Source organism: Episyrphus balteatus, chromosome 3 (genome assembly GCF_945859705.1).
Source record: "Episyrphus balteatus chromosome 3, idEpiBalt1.1, whole genome shotgun sequence".
Taxonomy (NCBI): domain Eukaryota; kingdom Metazoa; phylum Arthropoda; class Insecta; order Diptera; family Syrphidae; genus Episyrphus; species Episyrphus balteatus.
The window spans coordinates 37,250,873-37,263,880 of NC_079136.1; the positions used below are offsets into that span (position 1 = coordinate 37,250,873).

The following is a 13,008-nucleotide window of genomic DNA, read 5'->3' on the forward strand; positions in this document are numbered from 1 at the left end:
ATGTAATAAGAAAAGAAACTATTTTTTTAAATGTTTAATTAATAAATAAAAACGAACTGTGAAAATTTTTTTTATTTATTTTTTAGTATTGGAATGTCGTACGTGTGTCTACTTTGTCGTACGTGTATGGGATGGAAAAAAAAGTTGATTTGACAATTTTGACAACATAAATATGAAGAAAATATCACACAAAATATTCTATTAAAAATTGAAAAAAATCTATCGGCCAGTTTTTTTTTTATAAAAGCTCAAACCTTAAAATGCGATTTCCCAAAATTCCAAAATTGGTGTTTACGACAAAACAATTCTCAGGCGATGAAATATTAAAAATCAATTAGTTAAGACATTTGTTGGCTTACATACATAATTGTTTAGTTGAATACAGTTTTTCAACTACTTCTGAGAGAGAAGAGCAAGTCGATGAGTAAAAACAGAAAGTTAGGTATGTGATGGTATCGAAAGGGCTTGGAGGGGAGGTCGGTTGCTATTTCTAGGTTATCGGAGACAATGCCAATAGAACCCTAAGACAGTAGCCTGTAAAGTAGACAGCTACCTAACATGTCAAAGCTTTTCTAGCAAAAGATCACATAACTTTAATCAATTAATAAGGCCAAAAATAAGGGACATTCACCACTGGTATCCTTTTGAACAAAAGACTAGATCAAATATTCTGGTGGACGAACTCGGCTTTGGGCTTTATGTTGCTAAATAATAGTCGAAATCTAGGATAATGGCCATCGATCGGCAGCCGTAACACCTAAAAACAAGTGGATTTCTGCATGGCTTTTTGTCAAGATGTCTTCCGTTTTAAATTAAACGGAAATCCACTTCATTTAAGATGAATATTTGCTTATTTTTATGATATTTAGAAGATTTAAATCTTAAATAAAGTGCGGATTTCCGCTTAATTAAGACGGAAGTCAACTTTACAAGAGCCATGCAGAAATCCGCTAAAACCTAAAAACAAGTGGATTTCTGCATGGCTTTTTGTCAAGATGTCTTCCGTTTTAAATAAAACGAAAATCCACTTCATTTAAGATGAATATTTGCTTATTTTAATGATATTTAGAAGATTTAAATCTTAAATAAAGTGCGGATTTCCGCTTAATTAAGACGAAAGTCAACTTTACAAGAGCCATGCAGAAATCCGCTTGTTTTTGTATGGTCTTTTTCTCAGTGTAAGGGGGTATTTCATACAAAATACAAAAAATGAGTTTTATACACCAAAATTTTCGTAATTTCAAGGGCTTTTAGATAAAATTTTTAAAAAAATTAGAAAAAAATTAATGGCGACGGCACAGGTAAAAGAGACATACAACTTTCATGATTTCACATACATGTATTAATATAATAAGGTTCTATGTTATTCAAATTGCAACATAGAACCTTTTTACTGATTTTTTCAAACAAAAAAAATACATTGATTTAAGTTACATAGAACTTTTTTACGCAAATTTTTCAAAATGAAATCTTATGGAAATGATCTTTTTTCTAACTAAAGTAAAAATAAAAGATCTTTTGATGTTTTTGCTGGTATTGAACAACAGGGATGGAGTCGGGTAACTTGATAGTCAATAAATGACAGTCAAAAACGACGATTTTGCTCCATAATTCGTCGTTTTTGACTATCAAGTTAGCGGACGGGCTTTTGCTTAGCAGCAAAGAATTTTTGTATCTCGTTCTGTACTCTTTAAACCAAAAAATTTGTACTATCCAACCTTAACTTTTGCAATAATTCATAACCTAGATATTCTTACATCATAATTAAATTAAAATAATGTTTTTTGTGTGCCAAGAATTGGAAGTGATTTTTTGAAAACTTTTTTTTCATAATCGAGGTTGGGAATTTCATAGTTCGTGTAAATAAACCAAAAGTTAAAGAAACACTTAGATTCCTTAACTTTAAATAAAAGAAGTCACCTTAGTACCCAAAAAACAAAAAATTAACTAATTTTTAGTGGTATTTGGAAAATTCAGTATTTTTTTTTTCAAAGGTCAAGATTTTATTTTACTAACCGTAGTGAACTCTTTATTATTCATCTTTACAATTATATTAGTTTACTTCTATTAATAGTTTCATCGAATAAAACTTTTTTTTTTAACTTGAAGCAAATTTACTTACGTTATACATGGAGACAAATAAGCAACTTAGAATCAAGATGATACTTCTCTAAAATCCAATCCTCTTAAATTCATAAGATTTCTAATAAAAATAAGTAAAATTTGTTTAAACATTTTTAAAATCAAAGTGAACTTCATTTTAATAAAAATGTTCTTCTTAAGAAAATTTAAGTGTAGATACCTGCTAAGATTGAAATTATTTTTCATTAATTTTATGTACTTATTAAAATAAAAAGATTAAACAAACTTTAAATTTTTTTGGCATAAATTTTGTACCGTAGATGATTGTTTTAAGACGACTTTCTTTCTGGCAAAAAAGCATGCAAAAATCCGATTGATTTAATACAAATTCTAAATGTTTTTAGCATGTCTTTTTTCTGTGTACCTAATTCAACAAAAGTAGGAATTGTTGTTTTCTATAAATACAACAACGTGATTTGTGGTATTTTGTTCTGTTATTTAAAATAGATTTTGACTGTTTTGTGCAAAACTTGAATAAAATTAAATTAAATCAAAGTCTATTTCACGATGAAGTCACTTTTTTCATATAAAATGCATTTATTACATGTAAGCTCTTTATAACTATAAGGTTCTATGTTGAACATAGAACCTTTTTAAAAATTGTTTACAATTTTTTTCATGAAAAGGTTCTATGTCATTTTTTAAAAATGTTCATAGAATCCTTTTTTGTGGTGAAATTAATGTTTTTTTCATGGTTTTATGATTTTTTTAGGGTCCTTTATAAGATTGCATCAATACTTTACTGCTATGTAACCATTTTATCCAAAAACCAGCCTTAAAAAACTTTGAGATCGATTTTCTCAAACCCTATAATTCTCAGCCAGCGAATTGTATGTATTTCACCGATTGCACCGTTTTTCTGTCATTTGCTCCCACGAACAACTTCCACAGACATTTTTTCAGTTTGAAGTTTCGTTACACATTTTTCTATCGTTGTTCTTCAACTGTATGATAATAACGTTGATACTTAATTTTCAACAAATATAATGCACAGTAAAAATTTTAACTTAAGTTTAACAGTAGTTCTAGCTTGAAGTGAATAAAACAGGAAAGAAACATATTCATTCTATATAATTAATCAATATATTTCATCACCCACACAAGCTTAAAAAAAACTAAAATTTTGTTTAGATGTGTGTAAATGAAGAATTAAATCACAGAAAGACACAGTGATAAAAATACTACCTACACACTTAGGTGCTTTTGCTTTATCAACCAGCTTTTACAACAATTCCCGTGTTGAATTCGACCATCAGCGGAAACGTATAGCAAGAATACTTGACTTCAAGGACATTTCCATTTTCTCTCTGTGTTCTGCCAACTTCTTCTCTCAGTTCAACCTTCATCACTATTTTACTATTCTGCCATTTTTTTTATTATTTTGGGTTTTATTTGTTTCTAAAGAAGCTTTAGCTTTTTGAGTAAGTTAGAAGGTGTTCAGTATTACTCAGATGGGATAGAGAGAAAGAGAAATCCATGTCCTTCATCAGCATGATATAGATTTTTTTCTATGTGTACTCGTATACTCGTCAAACATAACTCAATTCTACACCCAGTAGGTAGAAAGTATGTGTAGAAATACATAGAATTTAGTTTCAATTTGTATTTTGTCAATTTGTTTTACATTTTCTTTTGTCAAGTGTATCCTTTTGAAAAACAGAAAAAGGACGAACAACATTTAATAATTACCATTCGAGTTTCAAAGCAAAACAAAGTTAAACAATGTTCAACAAGTCAAAAATGCATTTTAATACAAAAATTTTAGAATTTTATCATAACAACTTACAAACTTATAAATTTACAAAAAAAAAAAAAGTCCCTGGGAAATTGCCAAAAGCTCATATAAGTTATTTTTAATATTTTTTTTTTTTTTTGTTAAACAACACCGGAATGACATTCGGTTTCGTTTTAAACAAAGGATTTCATATGCACAACACACTCCCGGAGGAAAATTGCGCTATAAAAGAAATTAATTAAAAGAAGAGTTGTAAGGAAAAATAATTCCGACAGGTCAAAGGGTTTCGTTTCAGCTTAACTAGTCCCATGCATATGACTCTATATTTTCATTAACACAAAGTCCTTTTTCTTTTACAAAGGTGTGATATGGGCAACAATTTTAAGTGACGTTGTAATTAAAAAAGAACGCTTATTGAATATTTCTAAAATATCGTTGAAGCAAATATTTCAAATTTTTTAATTAGTTTTATTTTGTAGACTAACGTCAATTTTAGTAGCATTGAGTTTGATTGGCAATATGAATAATTTAAGTTGTCGAACTCTATTTAAGAACATTTTTGAGATCATGTTAAAAGTAACTTAATTAAACTCTTTCACAATTTTCAGTTCAAATTTACCATTTTGGTTGCAATTTATAAGTTTTCAGCTTTTATCGGATTTGAACTGTTTCTTGATCACGGTTTATGATGACTCACATAAACAGACACAAGAAAATCATCAAATACTTACTTCGAGACTTGTAAACGTTGCATATCTTAAATCGTTTTTAAAAATGTACATTTGATAAAATAAGTGAATTATCAAAGTTGTTGCATATTTTCAGGATTTTAATAGCATAGAATTAAATGGATTTAGAGCCAATTTTTCAATCTTCTAATAAACAGTCAGTTAACTGTTCAACGAATAAAGTTATTAGGGTCATAAACAATCAAATAAAAACATTGAATTTTTCAATCAAGAATAATTTATTCTACAGAACAACAAAAAAAAATTGTCAAATTCAAAAATATTTAAAATTAAACGTCATTTTTATTGATGATTGTTTTTGTTTTCTTGTGTTCCACTGTATTTTTTTCAAAATTCTTTCAAAACAGCTTTGACAACTGATACATAATTTTATTCCTTAGAATAATTTTTATTCGTCTCTGAAAGAAGCAAATAGTTTTATTCCTAGGAATAAGCTATATCTGCCTGTTGAAAAAATGATTTTTTCTCTATCCTTATTAATAAGTACTAACTGACTGTTTAACTGACTATTGAAAAATTGGCCTTAAATGTAAAGACAAACTTTCACTTAGGGCCAATTTTTCAATAGTCAGTTAAATAGTCAGTTAGTACTTATTCCTAAGGATAGAGAAAAAATCAATTTTCCAACAGGCAGATATAGCTTATTCCTATGAATAAAACTATCTGCTTCTTTCAGAGACGAATAAAAATTATTCTAAGGAATAATCTCAATAAAAATATTATGTCAGTTATCAAAGCTGTTTTGAAAGAATTTTGAAAAAAATACAGTGGAACACAAGAAAACAAAAACAATCATGAATAAAAATGACGTTTAATTTTAAATATTTTTGAATTTGACAAATTTTTTTTGTTATTCTGTAGAATAAATTATTCTTGATTGAAAAATTCAATGTTTTTATCTGATTGTTTATGAGCCTAATAACTTTATTCGTCAAACAGTTAACTGACTGTTTATTAGAAGATTGAAAAATTGGCTCTTAGCCAAAAAATGTTTGAGCAATACAAGCAAGCCAAATAATTACAATGGTCACTCTTAAGAAAAAAGAAAAGATTTAGAATAGAACAGAATTTTTCTGACTTCGAATTCAGCACACCAAAAACATTAAGAAAAGTGTATTATATTTTCTATAAGAACAAGCAATTAAAGGCTCTACTGAGTCTAATGTTTATGGAATTTGCTCAAGATTTGTTGTACAAACAAAAACAATACCATAAATCAAGCAAACTCTTTCGATATAAAAGAAGTGATTTTGTTTTTTCAAACATCATCAGTCTAATATCAGAATTCTAATAGTTCACATAGATTTTGTTTAAAAACTCAAAAACACAAAATGCGTACTTTCTTCTTGCTAATGCTACGGCTGTAGGACTGGAAAAAAAAAACAGGTGTATTAAAAGCACCTCTAGGTGGAATTACAGGTTCAGCTGATGGTAAATTAGCAGGATCAATTGTTGATCTAACAGCAGTGGCGTACGTTGAGTCACCGGGGCCCCGGGGCAAGACTAAATTTTGGGGCCCCTTTGATATTTGGGGGCCCCTTAGATACAAAAAAAGTATGTATACGCCATACATTTATTTTTTATATGGCTTATTTATTTTTAGGTTTATTTTAATGTTTTAATATGTTCGTAATGCACTTTGCTATACTTACTTAAAATGTCTATCTTATAAGTAGTAAATACTTGTACTAGGGGCCCCCAAAATTAATTATTTAGAGGCCCCTAACATACATTTTTTTTTTAGCTTAGAATTGTTAGTTCTTGGCCCTTTGTTCTGAAATAATATGTACACATTCGATGTTCCATCATCAAACGTAGTTTATTTCTTTTGGGACCCCTAACAAATTATTTTTCTGGCCTAACAATTAAGTGCTAAGAGCCCCTAAAATATGATATAATTTTTTTGGAGCCAAGAATTAATAGGTATTGGGGCCTCTGCTCTGAAGTAATATTCGGAATGCCACCAATAACGTAATGTTTTTATTTTGGGCCCCGATGTATTTATGTTGGGGCCCCTGAATTGATATTTAATTTTCCATTCCATTGTTTTGAACCACTGAAGTAATAGCTTTTGAGGATCCTCAAATAATATTTGTCATGCCATCAGAAAATTTGATGAATATTTTTGGGCTCCTTAGTAATAGATTTTGGGGCCCCCAAATTAATGTTTGACTGCCTCTCAACTAACGGGGTTTCTGAAAAATTATTTTTTGGGACCCTTCATATAATATTTTTGGAGCCCCGAAGTCATATTTTTTAATTTATTTTTTTTTTTTGACGCCCTGAAGTATAAAAGCTTTTGGGGCCTCTGGCCTGAAGTTGTTTGCTTTTTTGGGGCCTCTAATGTATTGACTTGAAGTAATTTGGAATGCCATTAACAAAACTTTTTTTGCTTTTTTGGGGCCCCTAAGGATTTTTCAAGTAATATTTTTTGGGGCCCTAAGATAAAATTATAATTTTTCTTTTAAAAAAGCAGTTTATTCTTTTGGGGCCCCTGGGGTAACGTTTTTTTTTTAAATCAATATATATTGTGTTACACTGAATGACATAATTTGTCTCCCTTATATCTGAAGTGATTCAAATACATTTTAATTTACTTCGTAACTCAATTTATGCTAACAGTTTCCTTCTCTGCATTGTCTCCAGTGGGGACCTGGGGTCGGTCAGGAGCCCCGGGGTGCCCCTGGCTAACAGGTGAACTAGGAGGTAAGGCAGAAGAAAAGCTGAAATAGGAGATGTAACTGGTGGATCAACAAGAACAGCTGATGGACTATAAGCAGATGTGTCAGCAGTGGTCTACTAAATGGTAAACTATTAAGTGGTGATCGACACAAACACCTTGTAACCATAAGAAGTTTTCACAATTTTGTAAATATGTTCAACAAATATAAAAATTAAAATTAACAATCAATTTTTATAATCGTTTTGATATTCATGTTCATGTTCTTGGATTCAATATTTATATTTGAACTTTATTGAGAAACAATTATTTTACCAAAGTGATCTGATATAATTGTTACCGTTTGATTTTCCTCCAATTTTTCCCGTTAATAAAACTAAATAGTTTTCCCCAAATGACCATTGAAATAATAACCAATGATAACCTGAACCTTTCAAGGGAAGCAACACTTAACCATTTCACAGTGGGCCCAAAAATAGAAGTCATTTGCAGGTTTTCAAGACCCTCAAGTCCATTTGGGCCCACTGTACATTATTTTGAGACCTTATTTGCAATCTATTTCACACTGATGACAGGCTTAGGTAGAACATTATAATGAGTCACTTTATCGTGCATGCAGTGTTGAGCTGGAATTATGAGTTATGGGTATTTTATTTTATTTTATTTTATTTTATTTTATTTTATTTTATTTTATTTTATTTTATTTTATTTTATTTTATTTTATTTTATTTTATTTTATTTTATTTTATTTTATTTTATTTTATTTTATTTTATTTTATTTTATTTTATTTTATTTTATTTTATTTTATTTTATTTTATTTTATTTTATTTTATTTTATTTTATTTTATTTTATTTTATTTTATTTTATTTTATTTTATTATATTTTATTTTATTTTATTTTATTTTATTTTATTTTATTTTAATTTAATATATTTATTATGTATTAACTTGTTTGAAAATAAAGGTTTTAATATTTTAGGGAGCGCCCGCCACCTTAAATTTTAATTTTGGCCAGGGGCGCCAGAAATGCAACTAACCATTTTTCTTCTATAAAGTTTTACTTCTGTAAAGCTTTTTAGTAGTAAAAATTTTCTTCATAGGAGGAAGATTTTCCAAATAGTCTTAACATAATTCCTTTTCAGAACGATAGGGGCTACTATCCAAGCCATCAGATTTGTGTTTGTTAAAATCTATGAAAACTCTTCCTACTGTGGGAGCGCAAAAAAAGATTCGCCCCATGAATGCTTTAAAACGTTATCGGGGAGTTCGGTGTTGTCATCGAACTGCCTGCCAAATAGAGCTAAAAAATGAGTATCATTGAAGACGAGCGTTGGAACCGAAGAAGACGAAGTATTTTTTTTTTTGCAAATGTTTAAAAAAGTTTACTACACGGTTAAAACTTCTGTAGTATTATTTAATACTTTTTGTAACAAAAATATTTCAATTAAATACCAAATATATTTAAAGTTAATAAAATGTATTGTTTTCCAAAATTCTTTACTGAAAATAAATATTAATCATAAATATTATAATAATGGTGATATTATTGTCTCTATTTTAAAATCTGTTTCACAAACTGTGGCATGTAATTTAATTTTTTTTTAAAAAAGGTACCTCAAACAATTAATTTTTTTTTCTTTTTTTAAAATGGCTGCTGTTGTCGTTTGATTAAAATTTAATATTCTTGTATTACAATTTAATAATTTTTATATTAGTTTTTACTAAATTTGTATTATATTTTAATACAATTATAATAAAATGTAATACAATTATATTAAAATGTAATACAAAAATGTTAAAATCTAATACAGCGGTATTAAAATTCAATACAAGATTAGAAATCAACAGACGGAGGTTATTTTATAACAATTTTTGTATTAGAAGTAGTAAACTTTAGTAGAATACTTTAAATATTGAAATTTAATACAAAAAAGATTAAAAATAATTTTAATATTTTAGAAGTATTAAAATGAAATATTTTTTGTATTCAAAAATACCCCAGAATATTTTAAACCGTGTACCTTTGGGACGTTGTAGTATTTGTTGCCTTAATTCTTGATCGTTCAAAAATTTGGTTCGTCAAACATGAGCGTTGAGTGTCTTTCTGACTTTTTTGAACTTTTTCTGATTTCCCTCTTTTGGATTGGCACTGTAACAGCGGAAGCGGAGATTATTTTTTTAACTCTCGATAACGAACCTTTTAACATCCCCCTTCTCGATGAAATCTTTCAGTAGTACAAATTTACAATTTTTGATTTAATTTCTTTTTTAAAAAAGGTACCTCAAACAATTAATTTTTTTTCTTTTTTTAAAATGGCTGCTGTTGTCGTTTGATTAAAATTTAATATTCTTGTATTACAATTTAATACTTTTTATATTAGTTTTTAATAAACTTATATTATATTTTAATACAATTATAATAAATTGTAATACAATTATATTAAAATGTAATACAAAAATGTTAAAATCTAATACACCGGTATTAAAATTCAATACAAGATTAGAAATTAACCCTCGGAAGTTATTTTTTAATAATTTTTGTATTACAAGTAGTAAACTTAATACTTTAAATATTGAAATTTAGTACAAAAAAGATTAAAAATAATTTTAATATTTTAGAAGTATTAAAATGCAATATTTTTTGTATTCAAAAATACCCCAGAATATTTTAAACCGTGTACCTTTGGGACGTTGTAGTATTTGTTGCCTTAATTCTTGATCGTGCAAAAATTTGGTTCGTCAAAATATGGGCGTTGCTGGTTTTTCTGACTTTTTTGAACTTTTTCTGATTTCCCTCTTTTGGATTGGCATTGTAACAGCGGAGCATATCTCTTTAACCCTCGATAAGGAACCTCTTAACATCCCCCTTCTCGATGAAATCTTTCATTCCAGAAAGAATTAAATTTGTGATCATAAATCTGCGCTAAGTCGGTACCTATGGTGGAAAAATTTAGAGACCAGTTTAAAGGAGAATGGGCATTTTGGACGTTGAGCGGCCATTAATGAAATCAAGGGGCACGGTAGTGCCCAGCCAAGTTCTGTAGCAACTTTGGCACTACACCCTTATTTACAGGAAACAACTCAGGCCATTTTCGACCCCCCTCTAACTTCCACACCAAAGATGCTAGAAATTTCAAACTCGCTACATTTGTTGAGCTAGTCAAAAACAAACACCTCACAAAATTTCAGCCTTCTACGATGAGTAGTTTCTGAGATATAGGGATTCAAAAATCGCAAAAACCGTAACTGACTGACTCACTCACTCACTCACTCACTCACTCACTGACAGATCATCAAAATTATGGAGAACTTCCCGATATCGTAGAAACTTGAAATTTTACACGGTGATAGGACTCGTGGTGTATACAAAGGAAAAAATCGAAAATTTGAGATTTTCAATTCAGGGGGCGTGGCATCCGCCCATTTCCACTGAATTTTCATCAAATATTATGGAGCACTTCTGGATTATCGTAGAATCTTGAAATTTAGTGGAATGGTAGAGCTAGTAGTTTATACAAAGGAAAAAATTTAAAGTTTGAGAATTTCAGCCAGGGGGCGTGGCAACCGCCCATATCCGCTAAATTTTCATAAAATATAATAGAGCACTTTTGATTATCGTAGAATCTTGAAATTTGGTGGAATGGTAGAATTGGTAGTTTATACAAAGGAAAAAATTTAAAATTTGAGAATTTCAGCCAGGGGGCGTGGCAACCGCCCATTTTCACTGAATTTTCATCAAATATAGAGATTTTCAATTCTAGAGCCATACCTTGCAAAAAGTAGTGAAATCACAACAAAAACATTACTGTTAAAAAAAGAGCCAAGTTCTCCTATGTTGAAATTATGCTGGCACAAAAAGTATTGAGATGTAAAAGTGTACCAAGTTCTAAAGTTTGGGTTCAAATTCGTATCAATAAAATTTTGATTGTTTACTTGGCAATTTTTTAAATAACTTTAAAAATCGGTAATTAAAAGAAAAATTGTCAAGAGAACAATCAAAATTTTATTGATACGAATTTGAACCCAAACTTTAGAACTTGGTACACTTTTACATCTCAATACTTTTTGTGCCAGCATAATTTCAACATAGGAGAACTTGGCTCTTTTTTTAACAGTAATGTTTTTGTTGTGATTGGTATTAAATGAAAGGGCTATATCTTAGGACAAACTTTTACATTGGATGTTTCACTGTATTGCATTTAGAATGTAAGATAATGCAATATTAGTATTGTTAATGCATCGTTTAATGTGTGAATGAAAAATTGGATTACATTTTTATTTTAAATATACAATATGAAGCTCTGTCATTTTCCCTGACCCAGAAGACATTGATCTTGAAAATCCGACCAATAGAACTCATAATACAAGATTTTTAAGCCAACCACTTTTGTTTTTGTTCGAGAGTTTTTCAAACGATTCAAACTAACAAAAAATTTAACAACAAAACTCTCAAAATAGGCTTAAAATTGTTGTTTAAAAAAGCTAATAGTGTGGGTTCTAGTGGTTGGATATTCAAGATTAAGGTCTTCAAAATCAGGGAAAATAACATAATATGCACTTTAAATACATATTAAAGATACAACATTGAGACAATCTGCATAAAGTGTTAAATGCAAAAATGCATTTTACCCGTTTCTGAAGTACGTCACAAGGATAAAACTTCTGCAAAACATTTGTAAGACTTGATGAAAATCGCTTTTTGAAATTCAAGTCCAAAAGTCTAAGTTACAAACAAATCTTTCTGTTGTAATAAAAAGAGCAATATACAGTACCTACAAGAAAAAAAAATAATCAATTCAAATACTTACCCTATCATTACACAAGTACACGAAGAAATATTCCAAAATATTCGTTAATACTCAAATTCGTCAAATTTTTTTTTTTTTTTTTTCTTATTAAACTTTTCTCTCTAAATCACTTTTTTTTTGTAAAAAAAAAAAACAACAAAAACAATATTTTATCACGAATCCAATTGTTCAGTTATAGAAACCCTCTGTTAAGTGTGTTTTTACAAATAACCGCGCAACACGTTTACACGATAAAAAAGAAATTCTCAACAAAAAAAGAAATCATATAAAAATATCATCAAAAAGGAAAAATAAAAAAAAATAACAAAAATATTAGACGACAAAAGTGGAGACGACACACAACACAAAAAAAAAAAAAGTCAACCTTACTTTTTTTCTCTTCTTGTTGATATTGTACACTGTAGTAAGCTATTTTACAGTCAACAGATAGTCTTTTCGTTTTTATTTTATATCAGTATGTGTGTGTGTTGTTTTTTCTACTCGATTACTTTCCGTTATATATTTTTTTTTCTATATTGAAAAAAAGGACTCTTTAACACGCGAAATAAAACCGCAAAGGCGACAGACGTAAACAAATCAAATCACCTATCCAATATCGTCGTTCTAAACAGACACAAGGTTCTGATATGTTTTTAACTTGAGAAGTTTATTATTATTTTTTTTTTGTTAAATTGAAACCGTTCCTTGCAATGAAATGCAGCCAACTTTACCAGTTAACCGTTGTAATAGTGCACTGCAATGAAAAAAAAAACAGTTACAAAATAATTATTTTTTTTTTTATGAATCAAATACCAAAAACGACCTACAAAACAAAATAAAAAAAAAAGTAAACAAAAAAGTATAACAAAAAAAAAATTAATAAAGGACCAAAAGGACGACTCTTGGATAATCTA

At 28.8% G+C, this 13,008-nt stretch overlaps 1 protein-coding gene across 2 annotated transcripts in view; it reads right to left on the bottom strand.

Moving 5' to 3' along the window:
- The window catches only part of LOC129913862 (polypyrimidine tract-binding protein 3), a 525,860-nt gene extending 513,679 nt beyond the window's left edge, over positions 1–12,181 (bottom strand). The window contains exon 1 of one of the 2 annotated variants that reach the window (XM_055992807.1): positions 12,116–12,181. Coding sequence is in view for 1 of the 2 variants with exons in the window: in XM_055992802.1 (XP_055848777.1) it covers positions 12,116–12,123 (8 nt within the window). In the remaining variant the exon portion in view is untranslated. The remainder of the gene's footprint in view (positions 1–12,115) is intronic. The other variant, XM_055992802.1, reaches the window with a different exon arrangement.
- Between the last annotated feature and the right edge of the window lie 827 nt (positions 12,182–13,008).